This window comes from Grammomys surdaster, unplaced genomic scaffold (genome assembly GCF_004785775.1).
Source record: "Grammomys surdaster isolate TR1022 unplaced genomic scaffold, NIH_TR_1.0 146, whole genome shotgun sequence".
Classification (NCBI taxonomy): Eukaryota; Metazoa; Chordata; class Mammalia; order Rodentia; family Muridae; genus Grammomys; species Grammomys surdaster.
The window spans coordinates 8,437,324-8,464,635 of NW_021604604.1; the positions used below are offsets into that span (position 1 = coordinate 8,437,324).

Consider the following 27,312-nt stretch of genomic DNA (forward strand, 5'->3'; position numbering starts at 1 on the left):
TTCCTTTTCATACAGTAACTTGGCCCCTCCCTCCCCCCCCCCCCTCTGTCTCTCTCTGTGTCTCTCTCTGTGTGTCTCTCTCCTGTCTCTCTCTGTGTCTCTCTCTGTCTCTGTCTCTCTCTCTGTCTCTCTCTGTGTCTCTCTGTCTCTCTCTCTTTCCCTCTCTCTCTCTCTCTCTCTCTCTCTCTCTCTCTTTCTCTCTCTCTCTCTCACTTCTCTGGATCTGCTCTGTCTTTATATATATTTTGAAAACAATGTTTCAGTTCTAAGATGACATGTTAAAGGCATGATTAGATCTCAGTTCACAGTTATCAGCTCACTCCTGTGTAGCCTACCATACTAAGTGGGGCGTTGGTAGCAGTACTCTGGGGAGTGTCTTGACCCAAAGTAAACATGGTTGACTATTAGCTAAACTTGTAAGACCTTCAGAGGCCACTAAGTGGATCGTTGAGGAATAGGAGGCAAGTTTTCATTTTATGTGTTGAAGTAATTTCTTAGCAATATCTAGATGCAAATAACTTTTAAGAAAAGCAGGAATAGGAACATTTAAAAGTAATTTTATGCACCTATGTGTGTGAATGCATGTATGTATATATTATGTATGTATGTATGTAGGTATGTATGTATGTGTGTATTGGGGGGGGCATGTGCCACATCCTTCATGTTCGTTCCTGTGGGGGTCAATTCTTCCCACTGTGTGGTCCCTGAGGTCAAGTGCATATTGTCAGGCTCAGTTGGCAGAGATGCCTTTACCTGTCTCAATGGCCCCAGTCATCAAACATTTTACATTAAAAATCTTTACAGGTCACTTATATTTAGTGTTTTTATTCCCAGTTAGGTTGTTACTCTGAGTGAAAGAATAGACCTTGGATATACTCACCGATCTGCTATTTCACAACTAGAGGTCAGTGTTAACATACTTACCTAGTTAAATGTCTCAGGTGTGAGTATGAGGTCATTCAAATATTTACCCAACCTTTATGAGGGCCAGCTCAGAAAGTAGATGATAAAGAAAGACAAAAGTTTTAAAGAGCTATTTGTTTTAGTATGAACTGCTTAATTCACCATTTAAATGTGAAAACTATTGATATTTCTCCCACTTAGTAACTATGCATGAAAAGTTTTAATTTATTAGGCTGGGTAGAGAATGAAATTGTAACTTTGACTGTTTCAGAAGCAGCAGGCAGAAAAAGAAGGAAAATGATTGCTGTTCAAAGGTAAAATTGCCTTGTAAACAGTAGTCCTCAGAACTGGTAGCATAGAATCTTCATCATTTCCATGTAGACCCAGCCTGACACCTTTGCAACAGTGTGCAGTGTGTTTCTCTGACCAGACTGTCTCCTCTTAAAAACCAGCAAAAATGTTTCCTGGTAATAAATATGAGGTCCAGAATATTAACTGAAATAATTGCAGATAAAATCCAGTGTTGGATCAGAGGCCAAAAAGCACATCCTCCTACTACTTCCAAAAATCTTTCTAGGTTCCTTTCCCAGTTCTTGCTGCTTTGAGAATTACTCTTGGGTCTCAAGTGAAAGAGTTCACATGGGGAAAATTCTAGAGCATTCTGTCCACCTTGACATGTTCGGCTTCATATTTTTAAAACTTGTCTCTGCCATTCAAAGGTTTTCCCACTGTTATCTGTGAGTTTGATTTCCCCTTAGAAACATACCTATACTCAAACATCGTTTAACAGTCAAGTTGAAGTTCATGTCAGTAATGTCTTGGTATTGGGTGAGCATCCTAATCCAAATAGCAAACTGTGAAATGCTCCAAAATCAAAGACTTTTAATCAGCTTGACACTGCAAGTGGAAAATTCCACCCTGATCTCGTATACTTGATTGTTATAAAAGATGCACAAAAACAAAGCATTTTATATAAAAAATGAGGGTGAGCAACATGTTTCAGCAGTGGCTCAATAAGTAACGGCTTACACACATAGTAAATAAACAAACAAATGAATAAAATTTAAAAAGTGATCTCCAGGCTATGTGTACAATGCATGTAGGAAACAAATTAATTTTGTGTTTATCCTTGGGTCCTAGCCTCACATTATCTTACTATATATTTGCAGATATTCCAAATCAGAAACATGCCTGGGTTTCAGATACTCCACCTGTGTGTGTGTTTGTTTGTTTTTGTTCTAATGGAAATGACTTCTTTTGGTAGTGCTGTAGGTTCTAATTTTATAACAGTTTAAAATCTGTGCATCAGTCCATGAGGACAGTGCACTTGCTTATTGACTCTAAAGCTCCATTCCTCCCCGAGAATCAGCTCATCGGGGTTTGGATCCCCACATGAAACACTCATTTGGCCATTGCTTTTTGTCAGGTTTTATGTCCTCCAGGCATATAATACAAGAAAATAAAATTAATTATTATGATCTAGATTTAGCACATGATTAGATTTTCAGTCAACCTGAAAAAAAGATGAAAGTCATAGTAAGCACCCCCGGGCATCCTGTCTGTCTCTGTGGAGAGCAGCAAGCAGACTGTACCAGAAAGACTGCAATTTACCATATTTAGCAATGCCAAATTCTGAGTTGAATTAATAAATTTTGTGATTTTTAAAATTAATCTTTGTATACCTTTTGGCTTATAGGTCTTTTGCTTTAGGTTTTGAGGTCTTTCATGCTTTTTAACAAAGATATAATTTGTAACCTCAAATATTCTAAATCAAGAAACTAGTTATTAAGTTTAAATTTAGCCAGAGGCAGCCACCCATGGTATTAAGTAGTCTAGTGCCATGTGCAATGCATAGCGGACTGTTCTTTTCCACACACAGGAAGTAGCTGCGGGGATAGCTGAGTGACTGAGTCTATCAGAGGGAATAGTTACGTGGCAACATCGAAGTCTCCCTTTTCTCTGAACCCTATCTTTCCTAGGACTCCGTGTAAGGTTGCATCGGCTTTCTGAGCATGTGAGTCCTTCTCTGCCTTTTGTCCTGTGCTCTGTGCAGTGCCTGCTTTGTGAGTTCTAGCTTCTTAGACCCCGGTTTTCTTTCTCTTTAAATGTCTAGACCAAGAAAAGCTGGTTGTTAATCCACAATTGGCTATTAAAGTGAGAGCTGTTTGGATCTACTGTGTAATCTTGTTGTGTTAAACAGTGATTTTCTTAAATTTCGGATGTTTTTATATTTAAAATTCCCTGTGTTTTTTCCAGATTTTGAACAGGGTCTATGCATAATTGATTTCATAAATTTTGAGGTAACAGGGTGGTAGCCATGAGGCACAGCAACAGCCATATTTGCAGAGTTCTAACTTTTATTGCAACCAAAACTTTGTTATGATTTTGTGTTGAAAACGTGTTTCCTTAGCAGCAAGGCATCCCTTTATGTGTGCCTTTTCTTCCAGTCTTCTTCAGCTCTGTCAGAAATGGAAGTTTTTAGACTTTGAACCTTTTACAATTAGACACTAATGAATTTACTTCATTTAAAAACTGAACTCGAAACAAGCTGATTCTGCTGTGTGTACATCATATCTCACTGAAGCTGTTATTACAAAATAAACATTAACATTTTCAGTGGTATTGTGAACCAGCTTTTTTTTAACACAGGAAGGTGAGAGCACATGGTAATTTATTTTTATGAAGTTCTGGATGATAGGGCTTTTAGAGTGTTTTATGTGTTCTAGGTTTTTATTTAACTTGCAAAACTGTTTTTGGCCTAAGTATGTAGCTTAATGAGAAAGGAAAGCTATCTCCTAAGACAACTTTAAAAAGTTGAAGTTTTGAGAGGTTTCAGCAGCTGACTGAAACAGATGCAGAAACCCACAGTGAAAGATTAGACGGAGCTTGGGAGTCTTATGGAAGAGTTAATGGAAGGACTGAGGTACCCAGAGGGGACAGAGACCCCAAAGGAAGACCAACAGAGTCAACTAACATGGACTCTTGGGGGCTCCCAGAGACTGAACCATCAACCAAAGAACATACATGGGCTGGACCTAAGCCTCCCTGCACATATGTAGCAGATGTGCAGCTTGGTCTTGATGCAGGTTCCCAACACCTGGAGTGAAGGCTGTCCCAAAAATATGTTATGATTCTTTGAATCAAAGCTGTGTTGAAAACGTGTTTCCTTCGCAGCAAGGTGTTCCTTTATATGTGCCTCTTTATGTGTTGCCTGCCTGTGATGTGTTCCCCTAACTGGGCGGCCTTGTTGGGCCTCAGTGAGGGAAGATGTGCCTAGTCCTGCAATGACTTGAGGTGCCAGGATGGGTTGACATGGGGTTATGGGGGAAAGTTCCCTCTATCAGAGGAAGGGGGATGGGAGAGGGACTATGTGAGGGGAAGGAGGGGGCTGCGATCAGGATGTAACGTAAATAAATTAATTAATGGGGACAAAAAAGAAAGGAAGGAAGGAAGGAAGAAAGGAAGGAAGAGAGATAGAAAGGAAGGAAGGAAGGAAGGAAAGAAGGAAGGAAGGAAGGAAAAGAAAGAAAAGGAAAGGAAAAAGAAAAGAAAATGAAAATGATGTCTTCTTAGCACTCAGAATGCTGCCAGAGAGATGAACTAGAAGTCATACTGGGAACCTTTGCTGTGTGTGTGCCTCACTCTTCATTATGCTCGGAGATCCAGCTGTGTAGCTGAGGAGTCAGCACACTGCTGGATTCTGCTATTTTGGCTTTTCTTGACAATGGGCTGATACTGAAGACCCCTGAAGAGATTCTGTTTGTCGTTACAGAAAGTTGTATCCCTGCACATGTGGTGGCTGCTATTGATGTGAATACTGTTGCTAATGAAGTATACAAGCATAATTTTCCTCACACACACTTACTGGCAAAGACAATTGAAGTAAGTATATATTATTATTTTAATACATTTAGAGTAGTGAAAATGCATATTTGTAACAATTCCTAAATACCAGTTCTTGTAAAATAAATAGATTTTTTACTTCCTGAAAAATAAATAATGCAAATGAAAGTGTAGAAGAGGAATTAGTCTTTTAAATTCTATCAGAAGAATGGATACGTTTATTAACATTTTTCACTTAAGGAGTGAGGTCTGAAAGAAAAGATTGACAAGTTGGGAGCGTGCTTACCTCCAGATTCTTGGTTCTGTGGTGATAGAAGCCTCAGTGGTTCGCACTCAGTAGGTATGTAGTACTCACAGCAGCTGGTAACAGCAAGGAAGGCTCAGTGGCTGTCTCTTCTTGAATGCTCATTAACAAACTTGCCAGCATTGACTCACTGCATGGCTTTGTTTCAAAAGATTATGGGCAAATGTGGCCAATACAAAAGGAACTCGTTGTCTTGACATTTTGTCTTATACTGCTTTGGTTGGGCTGTTTTTTAAACCTTACCTGTCTTTTGCTCACCTATCATAGTTCCCAGTTTTTGTTTTTATGAGTTTTGTGTGACTGCTGTATCTGTATTTCTTGTGCTTTTTCTTTCCTTTTTTCTTTTTTCTCTCTGTTCTATTTTATCCATTTTTTAAAAAAAACTTTTATCATTGGCCTCTTTATTTTCTAAAGAGAAAGAAGGCATATATGTGTGTGTGTGTGTGTGTTCGTGTACGTGTGTGTGTGTGTATGTGTGTGTGTGTGTATTTGGCTGGGTAGAGAGGTGGGGAGGATCTGGAAGGAGATGAGAAAAAGAAAACCATGATCACAATAAGCTATATGAAAAAATTATTTTCAAAAAATAAATAAAAAGAATATGAACATAAATATCCTGTTTGATATTTATATGTGTGTGTGTGTGTGAGAGAGAGAGAGAGAGAGACAGAGACAGAGACAGAGACAGACTGTACAAACAATGGTGTGGGTACAGTTTGAATTACTTAGCTGCATGAGTTACATATGGTTTCTGGATTAAACCTATTTGTTCAGAAATGTGCATAACAAATATTTTCTCTAATTCTACAGCTTGTCTTTTTATTTCTTTATCTGTTTCCATCAAAGTGTAGAAGTTAATGGATTTTTCTCCCTGACATGGGGACTTTTTTCAATGTATTATATGAAACCCTATCATTCTTCAGATTTTTCTGTTTGTGTTTTTCTAGATTTGTAGGTTTGTTTTTACATTTGGATCTATGATCCATTCAGAGTTACTAATTGTGTACAGTATGCAAAATGGGTTGCAAACACTTTTCCCCTTAAGGGGAAAAAATTGATAGTTCACTAAAAAGAATATTCTCCTACTCAGTTTCCTTGGCATGTTACAAGAAATAGATCACATATGGATGGGTGTGTTTCTGGGCTCATTTTTCAATGGTATACAAAAGTCAGTTCTCACATCAATAATACATATCTTTGATAGTTACAGTTTTTAATACATAGTGAATTCAGACAGTGTAAATTCTCTGTTGGATTATTACCATATGTACCTAGGGCCCTCTGCTTGGTACCAAGTGATTCCTAACTTTGTGCAGAGTCTAGAAATTACATCTGAGCAGCTGTCCTTTCCCTGGCACTTGCTCTTCACTCCATCTTTTGACATTTTGACTGTTGTGTGCACAGACTGATTCCCAGAGACTCTGAGGGACAGCTGTGCAGATTGGGTAGCCTCCCTCATCCCATGACACAACTTCAGTCCCCTTGGCCTCCTTCCCAGAATGCCTGTCTCCTCTCCACTTATGAAAATTACTTGGTCCTATTTGGGAGGTGCCTCCCTTCATTGATGTCTAATTGTAATTACTTAGCAGAAAGCCATGCAGTCATACAGTTGCACTTTAATTTTTCAGTCTCTTCCCAACAATGGTGGCCTGTACTAACTGGAGTCTACTATAGTAGTAGTGGGGGCAGAGAAGTACTATTACTCTTTTTCTTGTATTTAGTATACCTTTTTAGGGTTTCTGGGGTTGTTTGGTTTTGTTTTTTTATATGAAGGTTCAGTTCTTAGGACTTGTATTTCTATAGAAAGATGCAAATTTTAAATTGAGATATACTTTATATACTGTATAACCTACCTTAAAGCTTTATATAGCTACCTTAAAGCTTCATATAGGCTACCTTTAAAACATACTTTGTGGGTTTTAGTATTTTTACAAAGTTGTCTGTATATCAACACTTTCTGATTCCAGAATATTTCCAAGGCTAAAATGTAATAGTAGGCCGTTAGCAGCCACTCCCCATTCCTGTTCACCTCTAGTTTGACAACCATGACCTACTTTTTGTCTTTATGAATTTGACTGCTCTGGAAATTTGAGATGAACAATCAAATGTGAGCTTTTTCTACCATCTTCATTTAGCATACTTGTTTCAAGGTTTATTCACACTGCAGTATGACTCAGGACTTGGTGTCGTTTTACCCATAAGTATATTCTAATTATATGGACACATTACAGTTACTTATACTCCCTTTTTCCCTCAAAAAAAAAAAAAAAAACCAAAAAACAAAAAAACAGAAAACCCTCTGTGTGTCTAGAGAGATTGCTCAGCAGTTAAGCGTTCACACTGCCCTTCTAGAGGATGCAAGTTCAGTTCCCAGTGCTCATGCCATGTGGCTCACAGTTGCCTGTAACTCCACTCCAGGTATCCTGACACCCCTTTATGGACTCCTCAGCCTCTGCACTGATGGGCACATACTCCCCAACAAACATATATGTACAGAATTAAAAAGAAAAATAAAATATTTAAAACTATTAGTTGAAAAAATTTTGAACCTGCATAAAATTTCCTACCCTGTGAGTCTGTGTATGGACGGTGGCAGGCAGTGTTTATATAACGAGGAGCAGTTATCACTGGTTTTGAGAACAGATGTCACCCACCATGCACATTATATGGAAGAGTCATATGAAGTTAACATCATCTTTTTAAAACATTTATATTAATTCTTTGAGAATTTCATATATTGTTAGTATATTCACCCCTCCCCTAATTCCTTCCACATTGACTTTTCTTTCACACTAGCCCAGCTGTATGTCCTATTTAAAAAGAACACCTCATCAAGTCTAATTTGTGCCTCCTTTGTATTCTTGGATAGGTGGCCTCTCGCTGGATCAGGGTAAATCTACCAGGAGCCTTATGCTTAAAGAAAGCTAACCCGCCCACTCCAAGCCATTAGTTACGAGTAGCTACTCAGTTTGAAGTGGAACTTGGCGCCTAGCTCCCTCCATGCTGGGGTTTTGTCTGCGCTTTGCAGGTCCTGTATATGCTCTTACCAGTGCTGAGAGTTCGTATGTGCAACTATTGGTTACATGTGCAGCTGCCCTGTTGTGTCTAGAAAACATTGTTTCATTGTAGTCATCCACTGCTGGCTCTCTCAACCTCTCTGCCACCTCTACTGAGGTGATCCATGACCCCTGGGGGAGGGAGGGAGGGAAGGAGGAAGGGAGACACAGATGGATATACAGGTTTCCAATTTAAGACTGAGTACAGCACAGTCTCTTATTCTCTGCTCTGTGACTGGTTATGGGTCTCTGGTAATCTCCATCTACTGCACAGAGAAGCTTCTCTGATGAGGCTGGAGAGATGCACTGCTGTGAGTAAACAACAGCTCACCAGGACCCAGTTAAGCAGCAATAGTAGGAGATTCTCACTTAAGGCCCATGACCTGCCTGTCTACAGAATTTTGGTCTTGATTACAGTGCCAGGTGTGATAATAACTAATAACTGCATTTCATAAGCATCATAGCCAATCAGTATAGCCTTCTCATCATGAAGGTAGCAGTATGAGTATGTTTACAGAAAGAATACCCAAACTACATAATTCTGAATTAATCCAACCCCAAACCTAGGTATATTTAGGTTTCATAATTTCTGTAAAATAGCAAATGACATCCCTGGATATTTTATTTAAATTTTTATTATAAATTTGAATTTAATGTAAATATTTTAAAACACATCTAACCAAATATAACCCAAATCAACTAATTCTCAATATAGTATCCACTGAATGTTTTAGTTTCAACAATTCAATATTCATCTGTTCTAGTCTTTAAGAGAAATTGTGAGAAACTGTGTATTTGTTTCTATTGAGATCCCAGATGTGTACCAGTAAAAGTCTGAGGGATTCAAACTTTAATTATAGTTCCTTGCTAGTTTTGATAGATAATGGTAACCATAAAATTATAAAATTATTGGAAACAGGGAAAGGGGCTGGGGAAGGCACTTCCAGCTCACTTAAAGGAAGGTCAGTTCATTAATGTATGTGTTTTAAGAAAAATGGAAGAGTATCTTTTTATATATATTCATGGCATGTGATTTTTGTATATTCACATACAATGCAGCAAAATGGTTAAACTGAGCCAACTGACATACTCCTCCCCTACCTTCTTACTTTGTGTGAGCCTGCTGGGCAGTTTGAGGTACAGTGTCCATCACCATGCTGTGTAATGGATCACCCAGACTCACTCCTGGGGGCTTACCTGAAGCTTGGTACTCCTCCACTACTGTTCTCATCCAGTTTATTCTGCCTCTATGAGTTTGACCTTTTCAGTTAACGTATGCAGGCGAGGTCAAGTATCAGCCAGGCTCTAAGGAGACCCTGAACGGATTTACCTTGTGTGAAGTGGAAGCCGTTTCCCTGCTTAGGGAGCAGTGGCGTGAGGACAGGGTGAGTGGGAGGCCAGGACTGGAAGTGTGCTCAGTTCTGCGATAGCAGGGAGGGTTGTCCTTCAGTGTCCTCCTCTTCTCTAGCAGGCAATAGCGGGTGACTTCTGATAGGCAAAGATCCCGGATGGAGAAGTGGGTTCATTTAGAATGAATGGACACTCTGAGACTGGGAAGATAGCTGTGCTAAGAGCATGATTGTCCAGGGCAGCAAGACCTTGACTGCAGCTCCCTTCAGACACTGGAATATAATCCCGGCTGTGTACCAGGTCTGCCTTGAAGAAGGTAGCTTTCTCCAGAAAGCCTGCCAGAGAAGTCTGTTATCATCTGTAGTTGGGCCGAGACTTCAGACATAGGTGGAACTCTTTAGTCAAAAAGGTATAGATAAAATCAGAGTATTCAGTTAATTTATCTAGTAACAAGTGGGAAATCACTAGTGACTAGTGTATAGATGTCACAAGCAGACACTTCACTGAGCTTGTTCATTGTTGAATACGATAATGACTGCCATGTGAATGGTACAGTTGCTGAATGACTGAACAGATGAATGCAGGAAAATGAGTATAAAGGGTGAAAGGGACGCAGCTGACATTGATAAACGATTTCAGATAAAAGATTAGCTGGCATCTGGTATAGCCTTCAGGAAACATCAAATTGCTGTAAGTATAGATGCCTAATAAACCTTCACGGGGCAGGATGGGATAAGAAAGAACCAGCTGGGAGTTTTCATTGTTTATCGATTCTGTGCTACAAGATAGGAAAACACTGTTTCATAAGTACAGACTTCATAGCAATAAATAAAACGTGAGCAAATTAATCAGGAGCACATCTGAAGGATGCTCATGGTTCGACCAAAGTGGCTTTCCTTTCAGAATTCACTAGTATTAAGGTAAAGAGTTTATTACTATTATTTAGTTGAGCTTGTTTTGGAAAGAGGAACACTACATCTGAAAGCATTCATAAAATTCGGTATCCTTTTCTGAATATTTTAATCTCTTGTAATAAAATTAGGAAAAATGAGTACGTGCTCAAGATCCATGTGTTATTTCCTGGCCTTGTGTATGTCACTAACTTAACAGACAACTGGCTCGTTCCCAGGTCACCTCATTCTTCATACGTTTCCTGCTTTACCAAACTATGTAAACTTGTTAGAGATTTGTCATAATAATGATAGAGGTTGCTATGCTGGTCTGTTCTTTTTACATTTCTGGCCAAGAGTGCTTAAGGAGTATTGGCAAATCCCTGACATGTGTTCTCATTATTTACCTACTGATCTATGTGTACACACATATGTGTTTTGTATGTAAATGGAACAAGTTAGATGTCATTTTAGTTACTCTTGTGTATAATCATTTGAAGTTCCTTGTGCCAAGGACAAATCAGTAAAGTAATTGCTGATATCTGAACACGAGGCCTTTCGATTCACTAGTATATCGACAGAGAACACCAGACAAGAGTGCATCTGCTCATTACTACACATTCACTGAACAGAGAAGCATGCTGATAGATGGGCGCTTAAAAATCCCCCAGACCTTTGCCAAATATGGTTAATTACAATATAAAGTTCTATACGGTCAAGTCTATAAACAGCAGCGTTACACCCAAGACTTCCCAGAGGAATTAGTGTTGCTAAGGAAGCCACTGTCCCTTCCTCACAGCTTCCTCACAGGATTGCTTTGGGACGTTAGTGTAATGAAGCTACAGTGCAAAGCACTGTGGTATGTAAACTGTGATTCTGATGTCTTTAGTTGGGAGTGTTCAGTAGTCTTCTCTTCATTCTATCTATTTTTTCTTTCAAATGTTGATTTCTTAGGGTATTTCACTGGAAGAGTTTGACAAGCTATCTTTCAATATGATTTTAATGAGCCCTCCATGTCAGCCATTCACAAGGTACGTGTAATAAGTGCTTTTCTCTTTAGGAAGAGTATGTGGACTGAAAATACAGCTAAGTAGTAAATGCTTACCTAGCATGCATGAGGCCCTGGGTTCAAATCATTGTACACATCTCACCCTGCCCCTAAAAGGGAGATAGAAGGAGGAAAGAAGGGAGAAAGGAAGAACAGAAACTTGACAACCTAAGCTACACTTTCAAAGCTTTAAAATACTTTGTAAATGTATCCCTTCATTTTAGATATTGATAATTCAGCATTGAGCATAGGAGTCCACAGTTGTATTCAGAATAGCAAACTTATTTGATCAACAGTAAATATGTAATACTATGTTATAGGTACATCTAAAATACATTTAATTTTCTTTCAGATCATGTTACTTGCTTTAAACTTTTGTGTTCTTGAGCATTCATAGCTAATTCTGATCAGTGAAATGGAATGTCCTTATAAAGTATTTTATATGTAAATGACTTATGAAAAATTTTAGCACATATTTACAATTTGTGTATTTCTCAAAATTAATAATTATAATTCAGATTTTTTCATAGCCATATTACAATTTCTCATTTCAAATTCATATAGTAATTTTTAACTATAACTGTATCTTAAATTAAACCTAGATCATATTCACTATTTAGTAGTATAAATTATTTTAAGTAGCTATAGTAATAGGGTCTTATTGTTGCTATTACTTTGAAGGTGAGAAGCTGAGGCATAGGCAGGTTAACTTTCCCATGACTGTACAGTTAGACAAGGTCAGAGCCATTATTTATTAATCCTTTATATATCTTGTATTAATATGACTAACTGGAGTTTTATATAATAAATATTCTGATTGAAGAAAATATTCTTGTGTTACTTTTTAACATCTTTGAACTTGAGGAAGCTTATCTCCTTGAGGGTTTATTGTGCTTGTATGCCATGTAGTGTGTTTCATGCTGTCACTGCTGATCTTCAGAGTTTACAATCTAAAGGGATGACTCATAAATTTGTATTATATAAATTGTGACATTTGGTACTGTAAAAGCTCTGGACGTACCATGAGGACATAGAGGAAAAAATGGCGTGTATCAGGCCCAGAAAAGGGGAATTCTTCCGGGGGCATGATCAGAGCTGTGTCTGAAAGGAGAGTAGGAGTTTATCAGAGATGGCAGATGGCATTCCATATGAAGATGAGTTTAAGCATATGGGAGGGTGTGGCCTAGTGTGTAGAAAACAGAATGCAGTCTGAGTATATGTACTACTTCAGTGGTCTCAGTATCTTCACTGTAAGCCTAATTCCCACAGCTGATGCCAGCAGTAACTGACTAACCAGAGTTCACTTGTCATCTGAACTCTGAATGGAAAGGGACCGAATATAAAAACTGATGATTTCTAAGGAATCTGTTTAAATCCAGTTTAATCCTGAGCTAATAAGCCTCAGACCTACTGATAGATTTAGCCTTGGTGTCGGGCATGGGGGAAAGTGACAGCAATGTCACATAGCTTAGAAGCATGAAGCCACTGAGCACTGAAGTTTAAAATCCTGATCTTCTGTTCCTGTTATTCAAACCCAATCTAAGCACTCCTTCCTACTTGAACCTTGACCACATTGTGAACCTTTGTCCGGATGGTTTGCTAGCCCAGTACCTCCTGTTTACATGTGCTGACCCTAGTTTTTCTAAGCTGCAACTCCGGCTTGTAAAGTAAAACCATGAGATCAAGGGTCTGTTTACACCGGACAAGAATATCTTAGGTATTCCTTATTGTTTAGTGTGCTTGAATGGTGCTTATCACCAGTGTCATCTGCTCCAGATTGCTACTCACCCAACCAGCTACTTTCTTTTGTTTTTTATGGTGAAGATCAACTTATTTAAATTCTCTTAACTAAGTCTTTTTGATATCATTACATACAATTTCTGATAAACTCTTATGTTTTCTTTGCTTTTTTAGAATTGGTCTTCAGGGTGATATGACTGACCCAAGGACAAATAGCTTCCTGTATCTTCTAGATACTCTCCCAAGGTAAAGCTTTAGATTCTTGTACACTTACCTTAGATTTAAAGCTGCAGGTATGCCTGATACAGCTGTCTCCTGAGAGGGCTCTGCCAGATCCTCACAATACAGATGGGGATGCCAACCATCGGACTGAGCACAGGGACCCAATCAATGGGAAAGGCATCAATGGGAAGGGAGGCCCTTGGTCCTGTGAAGGCTAGATGCCCCAGTGTAGAGAAATGGTAAGGGCAGGGAGGCAGGAGTAACTGGGTGGGTGGGGGAGCACCCTCATAGAAGCAAGGGGAGAGGGATGGGATAGGGGCTTGCAGAGTGGAAATTGGGAAAGGGAATAACATTTGAAATATAAATAAATAAAATATCCAATTTAAAAAAAAAAAACCTATGGGTATGGAAGGAGGTAGTGTTTGTCATTTTGTAGAGATTAGAGGTTGTCACATGCACCCTTCATTTGCCACAACTAATAAAATAACAGCAAATGTTTCATAGTTTTATGCTTGTCTCCATAGTGAGTGACAGGACTCTCAGTAACCAGCTAAGTTTTGTTGCCTTTGCTTATTGGTAGTAGACATTGCAGATGTTCCCAGTGCTAGCCAGTGCTAGTGAACACTGCTACCATGGCTGAATGACAGCCAGTGGTAGTAAATGCTGCCACTGTGGCTAATGGCAGCCAGTGCTAGTGACTGCTAATGACCACCCTTTGGGGTCTGTAGTGCAGAAGCCCTATGAAAGCCCATATTTTGAGAAGGGCTCCAATGAGAATTAACTCAAGTGTGAACTTTTTCAAGTATATATCATGTCTTGAGAAAAATGAATAAAATAGTTAAATTTTTTTTAAAAAATTGAGAAAATTATTTAAACCTCATTTCTTACAAGTTGTGATTTTTATTTTATTTCTTTATAATTCAATATTTGTATTTCTGTTTGCTTTTGGTTTTAGGTTACAAAAATTACCCAAGTATATTCTTCTAGAAAATGTCAAAGGATTTGAAGTATCTTCTACAAGGTAAAAAATATATTTGTCTTGCATATATTTTAGATTTGCTATATTTATAATAGGTATTATTGTGAGATAAAATCTCAATAATAAGTATATATTCTGACATTTTATAAGATATCAGCTTTATTAATTAGTAAGATTTTACCAATAATATAAGATATTACAAAATCTTGTTCTGTTCTTATTTTGATCTTCTAGAAAGAGTATTGACTTTAGTATTAAGTATTTCTAGGTAGAAATGTTTTAATTAAGAGCACCTTCACGATGAGAACCTATCACACTACTTAGATGGGAGAGACAGCCAGAGACAGGGTTTTGTCAGATAGTAGCTTATGTGGAAAAGTGGCACCTACATCTACCCAAGCCCTTGAGTCACCTGTGACTCAAGTCACCTGTGACAATGTGACCCTGGCAAGCTCAGATTTCAGTTCCAGAGCTGTTTAACAAGTTAAGCTTTCAGCAGTTGGTCACACTGTCTGGCCGCTTTATTTACTTGTACTGGGGATTCCTCTATTATCTTTTTATTAAAATGCAATTTCTCAAGTAATGACTTAGAAGTCTTGTCTCAATGACTCCTAGAATAACCTGTGCCTTGCCTCCCATCCACAGGTGAGGCAGGGCTGGAAAGTGTGAATGAGGTTTTAAGTAAGACTCGGGAATAACAAGAGGGAGCCTGTGTGCATAGCTAGATGTACTTTATCTCAGCCCTTTCTTCTGCAGTCCTATTTGGAAGATGCTTTCTTCCCTAGCTCCCAGCCGTCCATACGCCAGACTTGGGTATTTTGGGTGGGCAGTGTGGGATAGAGAATGAAGAAGAGCGTCTTTATTTTGCCCTTTACCTGGGAAATCAGCAGGTATATAGTAGAAAAACATCAAATATTTGTCGATAATGTTCACACACTATCAGAGCCCTTTTTTAGCAATATAAATTTTTTAATGAAAAGAGGGATAGTAAAATCAATGGTTTTATTTTTCAGATATAGGCAAAAACTTTTGATTGTTAATATGTCAGGAATCTGTAAGGAAATGTAGGCCCATCCTGAAGCCTTTTTTTTCCTATTTACATAGTTATAATTGATAAATGGTTCTCTGTATTTTTATGAGGAGCTTCTCACAAGAATGTTTCTTGTGTACCTACATATAAAGCCTCCAGTCTCTAATTAACCGGAAGGAAGGTACAGTGGGGGTTTCTTGTGTGTCCATGCAGAGTACATGTTCCACTAGGAAGAGCAGTCATCAGCAATAACTTGCATTTTTTAAAAAAACTGTGAAAATGTTAGTATAAATAATGTTCTTAAAGATTTCCTTAAAGATAATCATTTGATAAATCTTTTTACTTGAAAAAAAAAAAAAAAAGAAGAAGCCTTGTCTCTAAATGGCTTTAGTACAATTGGGTTTTTACCAGTGACTCACTGTTACGTGTGCTCTTATATAAGAATACCATTTCTAAGCACGGGCTAGCAGCTTTGCACTTTGACTATTTCTCTTTCCAGAGGGCTGCTGATACAAACACTAGAAGCCTGTGGCTTTCAGTATCAAGAGTTTCTACTGTCTCCTTCCTCTGTAGGTACCATAATTTAAACCGTTATATAAGTATCATTTAAGAAAATTTGATATAATAAACAAAATAAATCTATTTTTAGTATTTCATGTGAGTCTTTATTAGCTCAGACATGGATTTTACTTTCTGAAAAACATTATGCATGCTTGTTGATTTGCTTCTACATAAAATAGGTTCATTAAATCTCATGCATTTCTCTTTTTGGAAAACAAATGATTGTAGGTTTTGAAAATATATGGAATTTTTACATGTAAAATTGGGTATCTTGTATTCAGTAATGCTCAAAGTAATCCAAGATTGAAAGCTAAGTGGACATATTAATTATAATTCCTATTTGTTGCGTGACATTAGGTTACAAGCATGCGTTCATTTCATGTAAGAAATTAAACCACTTGTTTTTTGAAAGACTGATTTTGTGTTGCTCTGTTTGTCATTGTTCTTTTTGATTTCCTATCATCGTTAACTGTATTATATAGTTCTTTGTCCACAAATGAAAAGAGAATCTAGTTTAAAATTTTAACATATAAGTTGCCATATCATTACCTCTTCTAGAGTAGACTAAATCCTCCTCTTTAAAAGTAAGGTAATAATAGCTAAGAATAGCTATATTTGAATGTAACGTTTTTACTATTATTATATTATTTGCTTTGGCAGAAACTATGTGCGTGTCTCTCTGAGTTTTTATGTTAGGTGCTGAAGATGCTTAAACTCTCCCAAATTTCATTTGGTAACTAGCCTTTCTGTTTTGCTTGCAGCTAGGCATTCCAAACTCAAGGCTACGATATTTTCTCATTGCAAAGCTTCAGTCAGAGCCTTTCCCTTTCCAGGCCCCTGGCCAGGTATTGTTGTTGCTGCTGATATTGGTGTTTACTTGTGGATGATCTCAGTCTGCCAGTTTTCTTACAGTAACTACTTAGGGCTCCTGTGCTTATTGAGTTTATAAAGCAGATCATTCTCATGTTCATTTTCAGGCCGCTAGTCCTCCCAATGTCACTTTTCACTAAGTAAGCAAAGCCAAAACTCACAAAGGCTTTGTAAGTGTAAAAATTATCATTAGTGTCATTTCCCTGTGTTCCATCATAACTTCCAGAACTGTTACATTTGTCTTTCCCTCTTCCCAGTTAAAACCACTAATAATGATTACTTATAATAAAATATAATATGCTCCCTTTTTATTGACCTGTTTAAACATATTTATTATGCTGTCCCTGACACCAACATTATTTATCTTAATTGATTAAAGTGTAGTAATGATTAGTTAGAAGCTAACATCAAATTCTCAGCTGCTAAGCTGGCATTCTTGGTGAATGATTTTATATGTTTCATAAGAAATGAGGAAAGATAACAGAGTTACAGTGGCTCAATAAACTTTGCTCTACATAACCACCACGAGTAAAGCTCAACAGCCAATCAGTCCGACTAGTGAGGGCCTGTTCTGCTGTTTGACTCTCCTGTGATAGACATTCTTTCCCATACTGGACAGTTCCAGAAGCAAGGTAAAAGATATATTAAGGAAGACTGAATAACTAACAATTTCTTAAATATTTTCTCATTTATATAATAGAAGTTTCTACAGGATTATGAGCTCTCACCTGCTCACCTTCACCCTCTACTCCTTCATGGGACATAAGCATTTCAGTGAAAAGCACTGAGTTTGGTTTTAGGTCTGAGGACGCTTTAGTACTTCCTTTTTAATGAAGGAGTTTGGTAAACTTTAGTTCCATGTGCATTTTCCAGTGTTACTTTTAAATTTCTTTTCCAACAGTGCTGCTGTGTTTAAATTTTGTGAGTTTTTCCACTAGTAAGTACAACAAACAGGAATTCTGTGAAGTAAATCCTCTAAAGCTCACTTTTTATATGACTGGATAACTGATAACTTCTGACAATAACTTATGTCAATATAAAGAAACTACAATGTTCTTAGCATCAACCTTATAAAAACTAAAAATTTTGTAAAAATTTTGCATGGGTTTAGTTAAAATTATTGATTTATTTCTCATTTTAAATAAAATTTTGACAGTTTGTATATTTTTTTATTTAATGCCAGATACTGATGGAGTTTCCTAAAATTGTAACTGTTCAGCCACAAAAGTATGCAATAGTTGAAGAAAGTAAGCTAAGAGTGAAGAGAACCGAACCAAATATCTGCATTGATAGCAGCAGCACACAGTGTTCTGGAAGAGATACCATTCTTTTTAAGCTTGAAACTCCAAAAGAAATTGACAGGAAACGCCAACAGGACAGTGACCTCTCTGTGCAGATGCTGAAGGATTTCCTTGAAGACAATGACACAGATCAGTACCTTCTACCACCAAAGTTACTGCTACGATATGCTCTCTTACTGGATATCGTCACGCCCACTTCCAGAAGGTCCACATGCTTCACTAAAGGGTGAGTTTGAAAAGAGACCCCTTCTGTGTTTTGTAGCTAGTCTTTTAGTTCTTCTTGGAACAAGAAGTGTTTTATAAAGTGTTTCTCTTAGGCTGACTTTTTCCTCAGCTAGTAGAAGAATTGTGAACATTCCTTGTGCAGGATTCTGTACACCACCACAAAGTGTTCACAACAGACAAGGCCATTTGTGAATGACCTTTGTACACATTAAATACTTGTGTTAACATGATTTCCACAGTTTGTGAATTGTTAATTTTATTACCTTTCTTTCTGTGAGATACATTTAACCTCAAGAGTATATTTGAGAAATTATATTTTAATCTAAATAAAATTGAATCATCCAGTTATAATTTAAAACTTAAAACTCATTTATGTTTTTAATAATGTATTTTTATATTAAAAAATTTAAGTTACTAAGATTATAAAACCCGCTACTACATATGTCCGTTGGCCATCTCCTGCCTATAGCCACCAACCTGTGATATCAGTGTACTGTATGGCCTTCCAAAGAGGTTGTTGCTAATATTGCTTCCTGGACTGAACATAAAAAAGATTTTTCTCATCATGGCTGTGATGCCAGTTCTCCTAAGGTCTCAGCCAAAAAAACGGAGGCATGATTCCACCAATGGTAACTCTCAGGAACCAGTGAGTTTACCAGGCTTCTTTCCAGAGCATGGGTGAGGGGTTACTTTCAGGGGTAGGATGCTGCTGCCTCCCAGCAGGAAAGTCTTTACCCAGTAGGGATGGAGAGTTGCTGTATCTACACAGATGAAGACACTTCATCTTGTCTTCCTTAGCCTATGTACTTTACCCCTCCCTTAAGTCATGTGCATTGAAGGCAGAGTTACATAGAACGTGTAGCAGGGAGCAGCTAGATACTCAGGTGAAGTCTGTGACCCTCCCCACCCCTCTATGAGGGGCTAAAACAGTCAACTGGCCCAGCCAGGCAATCTTTTTAAGAGGGCACAGAGCAATTTCCAAAATGGTTACTGCTGGCTTGGAAGATAATTGTAATCTTTGGATATTGTTCTATGGTAATATGAAAGTCCTTTTTGTGTGCATGGTAAAATAGATTCATAATTTGTTTTATTGGTTTCCTATTGTTGAACATTTAGGGTTTGGCTCTGGGTTTGACTTATGACAATTTTTTGACAATTTTTCAAAAACTTAGAATGATGGGTTAAACAGGGCATTTTAGGATGAAAAGTTAAAGACCCTACCTCTGTTTTGTGTATGCTCCTCAGATGGGCAGATGGTGTGATGTGACAAGTCAAACCTTTTTTGTTTTTTGTTTGTTTTTGTTTTTTTGTTTTTGTTTTTTGTTTTTCTAGTTTTCTGTCTCTGGAAGAGACAGGGTTGTCCTACAGCCATGTAGACTCACTCTGATTTTATGATCCGCCCTTGTGCTTCTAGGACAAAGGATTTATTACTTTAAGAAGAGTCCACTAAGCTGTTGTCTATTACCAAGTCCAATAGGTTCTGTTTAGGACTCTCATAAAATAGTGCTTATCAATTTTGTAATAAAAAGCAACCTTGATATTCTTTTATAATAAAGATGACATGAAGTAAGCCTTACTGTGGCAGTTGCTTCTGCTAAATATGGTGTGCACATGCGCGCACACACACATCTAACTGTGTAGAGCATATGAAAAGGTGGTGTTAAACAGTTATTTTTCCCTGAGTATTTTTCCGCTTTTAATTTTATATTGTCCTTATTGTAAAAAGAGAGTGTTCATGTGATGGAAACCCAGCTTGGCAACATACCTTTCATTTCTGAACTATTTTATATTTCTTATATACTTTTTAATTAATTCTTAAATGAAAACAATCATGAAGGAGTGCAGGTCTGATGAGAGTTAAACTCAGGCTCAGGGGATTGTGTAGACGTGGTAGTAGAGAACAGAAGGTTTGGGATACTGAGAAGAATTATAATTCAGTCATTATAAAAATAATAGTAATGATATGGTTTTAGCTATACATTTGGTTTAATTTGGCAGGGATCTTTATAGTATAGTTTGTATTTTCTAACAAGGAGCATTGCAGATTTAATATAAAAATACTAAGATGTCATTCAGTAATGTTTAATAACTCAACTGCCACATTTAGTTTTTGAGAAGCTTAAATAGAATTATGTCTTTTATCTAATTTTAAATTACAAAGTATATTTCTATGATACTGTTCAAAATGTTTCAGAAAAATAGAAATGTATGTCATTCCATAATTATTTTATCACTTAAAAATATTTTTTAGAAAAAGATCTTGAGTGATTCCCTGTTGAGTACGGTGTTTTCAGTAAGTGCAAGGACCTCAATAAGAACCAAGACCACATGTAAATCTAGCTAGGCATAGTAGCCTTCACTTGTGATAGCTCTGGGGAAGTGGTCTCCAGATCCCTGGGCCTTGCTGGCTGGACAACGTAACCTGTTTGCTGTGTTTGATACCAGTGAGAGAGTCTGCCTCCAAACAACTTTGGATTGTGCTTGAAGGCATGACAGCCAGGGTTGTCGTTGGACCTCCACACACATGCATGTACATGCACTCCTGCACCCATAAACAGACACAGGCACTCACACATGAACACACACACTCACGCATAAACACATATACTCATGCATAAATACATACACACAAAGTAATATTTTTAATATTTGGCATTATAATTTATCCGGTGTTACATAATATTCATGTTACTTTTTCAGGTATGGAAGCTACATAGAAGGCACAGGCTCTGTGTTACAGACTGCAGAGGACGTTCAGGTACAGTGTATGTTTTTAAACTCAAACTTTGCACTCAGTGACATTATGTTTAACATTTAAGAATACCAAAATAATTTTAAATGTTCAACTAATGGTGGAATGTATTTTACTTATGCACACAGACACACACGATTTCTTTTCTGTGAAGTGATTCTTTGCTTTTTGATTTTCTTGTTAGCATTATGAAGTTGACTTTGTTAGTTGACTCGGTTTTCTATAATTTTTTACAATTTTTTATTTATATATTTACTGATATGTCTTAGTCTTAAGGGGTCAAAAATGACAGATAAACTGAAACTGATCCTGATCTGTTAGTTGAGTCTTTTCTTTTCCAAGTCTGTTGCCCTTATCTAGCTAATTACATAATTGTTGCTCAGAAGCATTTTGCTTACACATTCTGCTACTGTGCAGCACTGCAGATTGCTTGTCCACTGTTCTTAAGCTGCCTCACAACTGAAAATCTTAAGTCTGGTCATACAGAACTTTTTAATTTCTTTTTTGTTTAACAGATTTTTTTTGTTGTTGTTGTTGTTTAACAGATTGAGGATATCTACAAATCTCTTGCTGATTTGCCACCAGATGAAAAGATAGCTAAGTTGTCAATGCTTAAACTGCGATATTTCACACCTAGAGAAGTTGCAAATCTCCAGGGCTTCCCTCCAGAATTTGGTACGTGGGATCCCTATAGAACACAAGTTCACTTCATTAAAGCTCTCAGCACTTCCTTAGGAACTCACATGGGTATTTTATGAATGGATCCCTGCCGTGGCAGGTGAGGTTGTGAATGCCCCTGCCTTGTCTTCACCTCAGTCATGTCTCAGTCAGTTCCCTTTTCACCTTATTTCCCTCTCGGTGAAGTCCAGTAATGAGTAGGAGTCTGCTCAGGCTGCGGGCAGAATGGTTACTGACCGCCTCAGATGGTTGGTCGCATTCCCTTTCTACTTATGTTCTTGTTTCCATAGGTCTGAACTTGATAACTCCACACTAGATTGGGGCCAGAGGCCGGGGGTGACGGGTGATAGGTGGTGTTCCTTCGCTAGGCTTATTTTGTTGTTATTTTTATTAACTCAGGCCTCCAATGTGCTTCACCATTAAGCTACATTCCCCAGATCGCCCCTTCGTATTTACTCTTATATTGAGACAGACTTTTTAAGTTGACCAGACTAATCATGAGCCTGCTGGTCTAGCCTGGTGGTCCTTAAATTCATGATCCTCCTGCCACAGCCCCTTCAGTAGCTGCGATTAGGTGGTACAGCCAGGCTTGGCTGGGCTCAACTGGCTTTTTCTAATGAAGAAGTTAAAGGGTAGTTGAGTTGACTAGTTGTTGGATAAGGGTTGTATTTGTGGGTTTTTTCCACTTTGACAAAGATATATTCTTATTAATTATTTCCCTTTGTTCTCCACTATAAGGAATGTAAGGGGCATTCAAGATCCTTAGGGGATCTACAGCAGGGGAGTTCACAAACAAAAGCAAAGATAAAGGGAAGGCAAAGTCCTAACTCCACCATAGTGCAGGAAATCCAGGGATTAACCCCAGGAAGCCTTGGACACTGCCCTGTGTGTGCTTACCTTGACCCCAAGACCCCCCACCCACCCCCCTGCCCCCTGCTACCTGCACTCTCAGCACTAAGAGAGGGTCCATGTTTTCTTACACCAAGGTCTCAAAGTGCTCTCCATACCTGGCTAAATAGGCAAAGGGAAAGACCCAGTCTGCTCCAGGGCAAGGAGGGCAAGGCCTGCCTCTGAGAACCCTGCTTGAGGCTTTGACTCTAGAAGGGAAGCTTTATTAAGTCCAGTGGAGTTGTACTGTTTCGTGTCTGTGAGGTGACTAATGGGTGAAAGAGATCGGGTTCCAGATTCTAAATAGCAAATGTATGGATGGATCCCTGCCCTCTTGCCCACTGACAATAAGCTGGGCATTTCACTTAACTATTCTTGATACTTGCTTCTGTGAGCATAATCACAGCAACCAGCTTTATTTTCTACTCTGACTTTTTAAAAGTTTATCATTGTTGCAGTTTTTACTTATATATTTAGACATTTTATGTGTGTGTGTGTGTGTGTGTGTGTGTGTGCATGTCTAATAATAGCAGTTAAAAAGACAGATTATAATTTTGAAAGACAGCAGGGGTGGAGGCATGGGAGAGATTGGAAGGAGAAAAGGGAAATGCTGTAATTGTGTTCTATTTTTCTTTTTTAATTTAAAAAAGAAAAGATTACTATTTTTCCTTTTGGTCATCCCATTCAGTCCTCAGTGATTTAGAGGTTGTTGCTGGAGAAAGGCACAGCCTTCCCTTGTCTTGGCTTATGTCACAGAGTGAGACAGCTGTAGAAGAGGAGCTGAGGGGGGCCCAGTTTTCCTCCGTCTGCTTCCTAGCTCTCGTCTTCCCGCTTCCCGTGTGCTGAACAATCAGATGCACTCTCCACACTACTTACAAGGAAACTGATTGATCGTCTCATTAACGTAGATTCCTAAGGCTCAGGGTAATGATTATTTTACATCTCAAGTTGTAGTTACTTAGGTAATATTAAAACTTGGTAAGGGATGTGGAGGGGTGGGGCCAGAGTCCGACCATGCTAGAGGAGTCTTTGCTTGTTCTACCTTACATTTACTTTTTTTTTTAGTTTATAAAATAAAGTAAAATTGTAAAGCATAGATAATTATAACACTTACTTTGTGAGGTATTATAACAGTAGACTGAGTTAGTGTATTTAGTTGCTTGTATAATATTCTACACAAGAAAGACATGTAGACTTTAATTTTTAAATTATAGAGGGATAATTTTAAAATATTTTACTTATTATTTATTAATTTATTTTGTATATGTGCACACATGCACACACTAATATGTACACCTACCATGATGTGTATGTAGGTCAGAGGGTAGCTTGCAGTACTAAATTGGTTCTGTCTTTTTACCATATAGGTCCCATGAACTCATGTCTGTAGGCTTAGTGGCAATGAACCATCTTGGTAGACCCTAGAGATAGCTAATTTTTATTTTGTAAAGTTCATAAATTTTTTTTGTTTTAAAAACTGAAGTGAGTAAAGTAGAATTTCTTGAGGTTCTTTATACACACACACAATGTATAAAGAATCTTTTAATTTTTATTTCATTTAATTTTACAAAATTTAGATCAAACTATAATCACATCATTTTGGTCCATCCCTTTTATCCCCCAGTCCCTCCCAGGTGCCCCTTCCTTGTTCTTTTTCAAATCCATGGCCTAGTTTTTGTTGTTATTGTTACATATTTTAATTGCTGAATGATCTTTTAGAATAGACACTGTGCTCATGCTGTCAGTTTGCCGAGCTCTTACTGTAGACCACCACACCACTGTCCTTCATGTGTGTCTCCAACATTATCAGTTGTGGGCACAAAAAACGGACATTGTCTGAGCCGTTTGTCCCCTGGCAATAATGGATTCGTATCGATGTTTCTGTTGATTTTATCCTGGTGTCTTGTGACTTGTGTGTGTATGACTAGCTTGCTGAGGGAGAGACACAGACCTTCCCTGAGAGAGAGCTGCTTTCCTGACCTTGTGCTATCTATGTGTCTTTGATTTGAAGATATCATTACTTTAATACAGCTACGTTTTTTAGAATAACACCTTTTAAGTTAAACACTATATAATTTTTCCATCACTTAGCTTAGAGTTTAATATCAGTATAAAACAAAATTCTGTTTCTAAACTTGCTTTTCCCCTTAGTGTAGTCTTAATAACACTAAAGGCCCTTCCCTAGGATTGTGTAAAGGATTGTCTATAAACACATTTGTACTCCTGGTTATTTGGGACTAAATAGTCTTTGATATTAGTAATGTGCTTGCCTGTGGCTTATTATCTGTAGGATATAAGCTTTACAGTCATGCTCAATTGCAGCTGACAGCTTTATTATAGTAATTACTGTTATCTTACTGCAATCAATACAGAATGTAGTATTGGTAAAACAACTTCACCTTCATAATGGTCCTTCATTACAAGTGTATGAAACTGTACTATTCTTAATGCTCCTTAATTATTTCCTTTATCTTATTGTCTAATTTTTTTTTTTGCTTCACTTGTTATTTCAAAGCACACTGAATATGATTAAATCAGATAGGAGAAAATCACTTTATGGAAGCAAACTATGAAAACCAGGCCTATACAGAATATATAAAGAACTATTGCAACTTAACAAAAAGAAAATAATCCAACATAAAAATGTGAATATAAGGGCTGGAGAAATGGCTCAGTAGCTAAGAGCACTGGCTGTTCTTCCAGAGGACCCAGGTTCAATTCCCAGACCCCCATGGCAGCTCACAACTGTCTGTAACTCCAGTTCCAGATGTATGCAGGCAAAATAATCACTGCATAAATAAATAAATAAATAAATAAATAAATAAATAAATAAATGTTTTTAAAAAGTGAAAATGATTTGAATATGCATTTCTTCAATAGGCAGATAGCTAATAAGCACGTCAAGAGAAGGTTTAACATCACTAGTTATTAGAGAAATCTAAGTAAAACCACAGTGAAACATTACTTCATATCCAATAGAGTGAAGTGAAAAGGGCTAACATCTCTGCAAACATTAAACATAATATATGACTCAGCATTTTTACCTCCAGATACTTACCCAAGGAAAAACCTTCATAATATGTATATATTATTATATATAATATCCCAAAGTGGAAACAACTCAAATGTTTACTAATTAGGATGGATTATATGTTTTATCCATTAAATATATTATTAAGTAATAAAAAGTAAGTACTAGACCTTGCTGAAATGTGAATGAACCTTAAAAACATTATGATACCTGTAAAAAGTCAGGCATAAACATGTCACCTGACTCCATTTATATCAAACTAGAATAGCCAAAACTCCAGTAGCATCGAAAGGTAGAGGCTGTGGGTGGGCACACAGGGGCAGGGAGTGACTGTTGATGGGACAGGGATTTTAGGTTTTTGAGTTCTTGTTGTTGTTTTGTTTGTTTGCTTTTGTTTTTTATTTTATTTTTAAGTAATGGAAATGAAGGTGTTCGTGAATTCAGTCGTAAAATGCATGAACCATATATTTTTAAAAGGTAAATTTTGTGGGATGTAAATTAAAGTGCTATAAAAGTACTGGTAAGTAACAGAAACTACAAAGACAAATAGTAGCAACCGCTTTTCCAAAGTATATTAACATGTATGTTTTTGTAAACATTAACTGTATTCTGATATTACGTGATATAACTGTGTTACATAGCATCTGGTTATATTAGCATTATAGAATGATGCTATACAGCATTTTGGTCTTCAAATTCTTATTGATTAGTAAAACTTCATGATCATATTAGCAATTTATCATCTTTTGTGTTTTAATAATGAGTATACTCTCTGGGAATTTTATCATTGTGTGAGCATCAAAGACTACACATACACCACTACAGCCACAGTGTTACAGGGTGATACATCGTGTAGGCCCTTCAGTATATGTAGGGCCTTCATTGACCATGAAGGTGTGAGTGTATTTATAAAATAACCACTGCGCTTTTACTGAAAGGAATCGTGTATTCTGGAAACTGGGATGGTCAGTGGTTGCACTGTAGATGCTCCTCTGTTTTCTAGGGTTTCCTGAGAAGACAACAGTGAAGCAGCGGTACCGGCTGCTTGGCAACAGCCTCAACGTGCATGTAGTGGCGAAACTCCTCACGGTCCTGTGTGAATGATTTGGATGTGCCTCTAATTCTAGACAGTAATTCCAAAATTCTATCTTGAATTAATTCTTATAGAATTCAACTAAATTATTTAAATAGCATTTTAGAGAGTAATTCAAGGGAACTTAAATGTGCATATCAAATTATTTCCTTATATTTATATTACTGTATCGGATAAACTTCACATTGCTGTTTTTGCTTTATGGGCAAATATTTTTATAAAGCTTTTAAACATGTGTATTACATATCTTTATATTATGCTATAAACAAATTTAAGAATGTTTGAATTTTTATATGTATATTAGTACTTTATAAAATATGACATGAATAATGTAATGATCCTTAGAAAATTATTTTTGTATGTTAATTTAAAAATTGTTTTATATAACATGGAGAAACGAACTGGATGTAGACCTGGAAGCTTCATCCCTTCTGGCTAGCTTTGATAGTGCTGTTCATGTTACTGGAAGCAAAAATAGCCATCATTCTTAACTAGCTATGAGCTGGGACGTTGTAGTAGTGACTATCCTGCTAAGACATGCCCATAAGTGT

The 27,312-nt window shown here is 37.4% G+C and overlaps 1 protein-coding gene across 1 annotated transcript in view; it reads left to right on the plus strand.

Annotated features, from left to right (window-relative positions):
- The window catches only part of Trdmt1 (tRNA aspartic acid methyltransferase 1), a 34,430-nt gene extending 7,387 nt beyond the window's left edge, over positions 1-27,043 (plus strand). Inside the window, exons 2-11 of the mRNA XM_028764885.1 lie at positions 4,676-4,785; positions 11,298-11,374; positions 13,306-13,377; positions 14,309-14,374; positions 15,862-15,931; positions 16,685-16,768; positions 17,977-18,320; positions 21,020-21,077; positions 21,617-21,746; positions 26,672-27,043. Coding sequence (XP_028620718.1) covers positions 4,676-4,785; positions 11,298-11,374; positions 13,306-13,377; positions 14,309-14,374; positions 15,862-15,931; positions 16,685-16,768; positions 17,977-18,320; positions 21,020-21,077; positions 21,617-21,746; positions 26,672-26,772 — 1,112 coding nt within the window. The 3' untranslated portion in view covers positions 26,773-27,043. The remainder of the gene's footprint in view (positions 1-4,675; positions 4,786-11,297; positions 11,375-13,305; positions 13,378-14,308; positions 14,375-15,861; positions 15,932-16,684; positions 16,769-17,976; positions 18,321-21,019; positions 21,078-21,616; positions 21,747-26,671) is intronic.
- Positions 27,044-27,312: the final 269 nt, after the last annotated feature.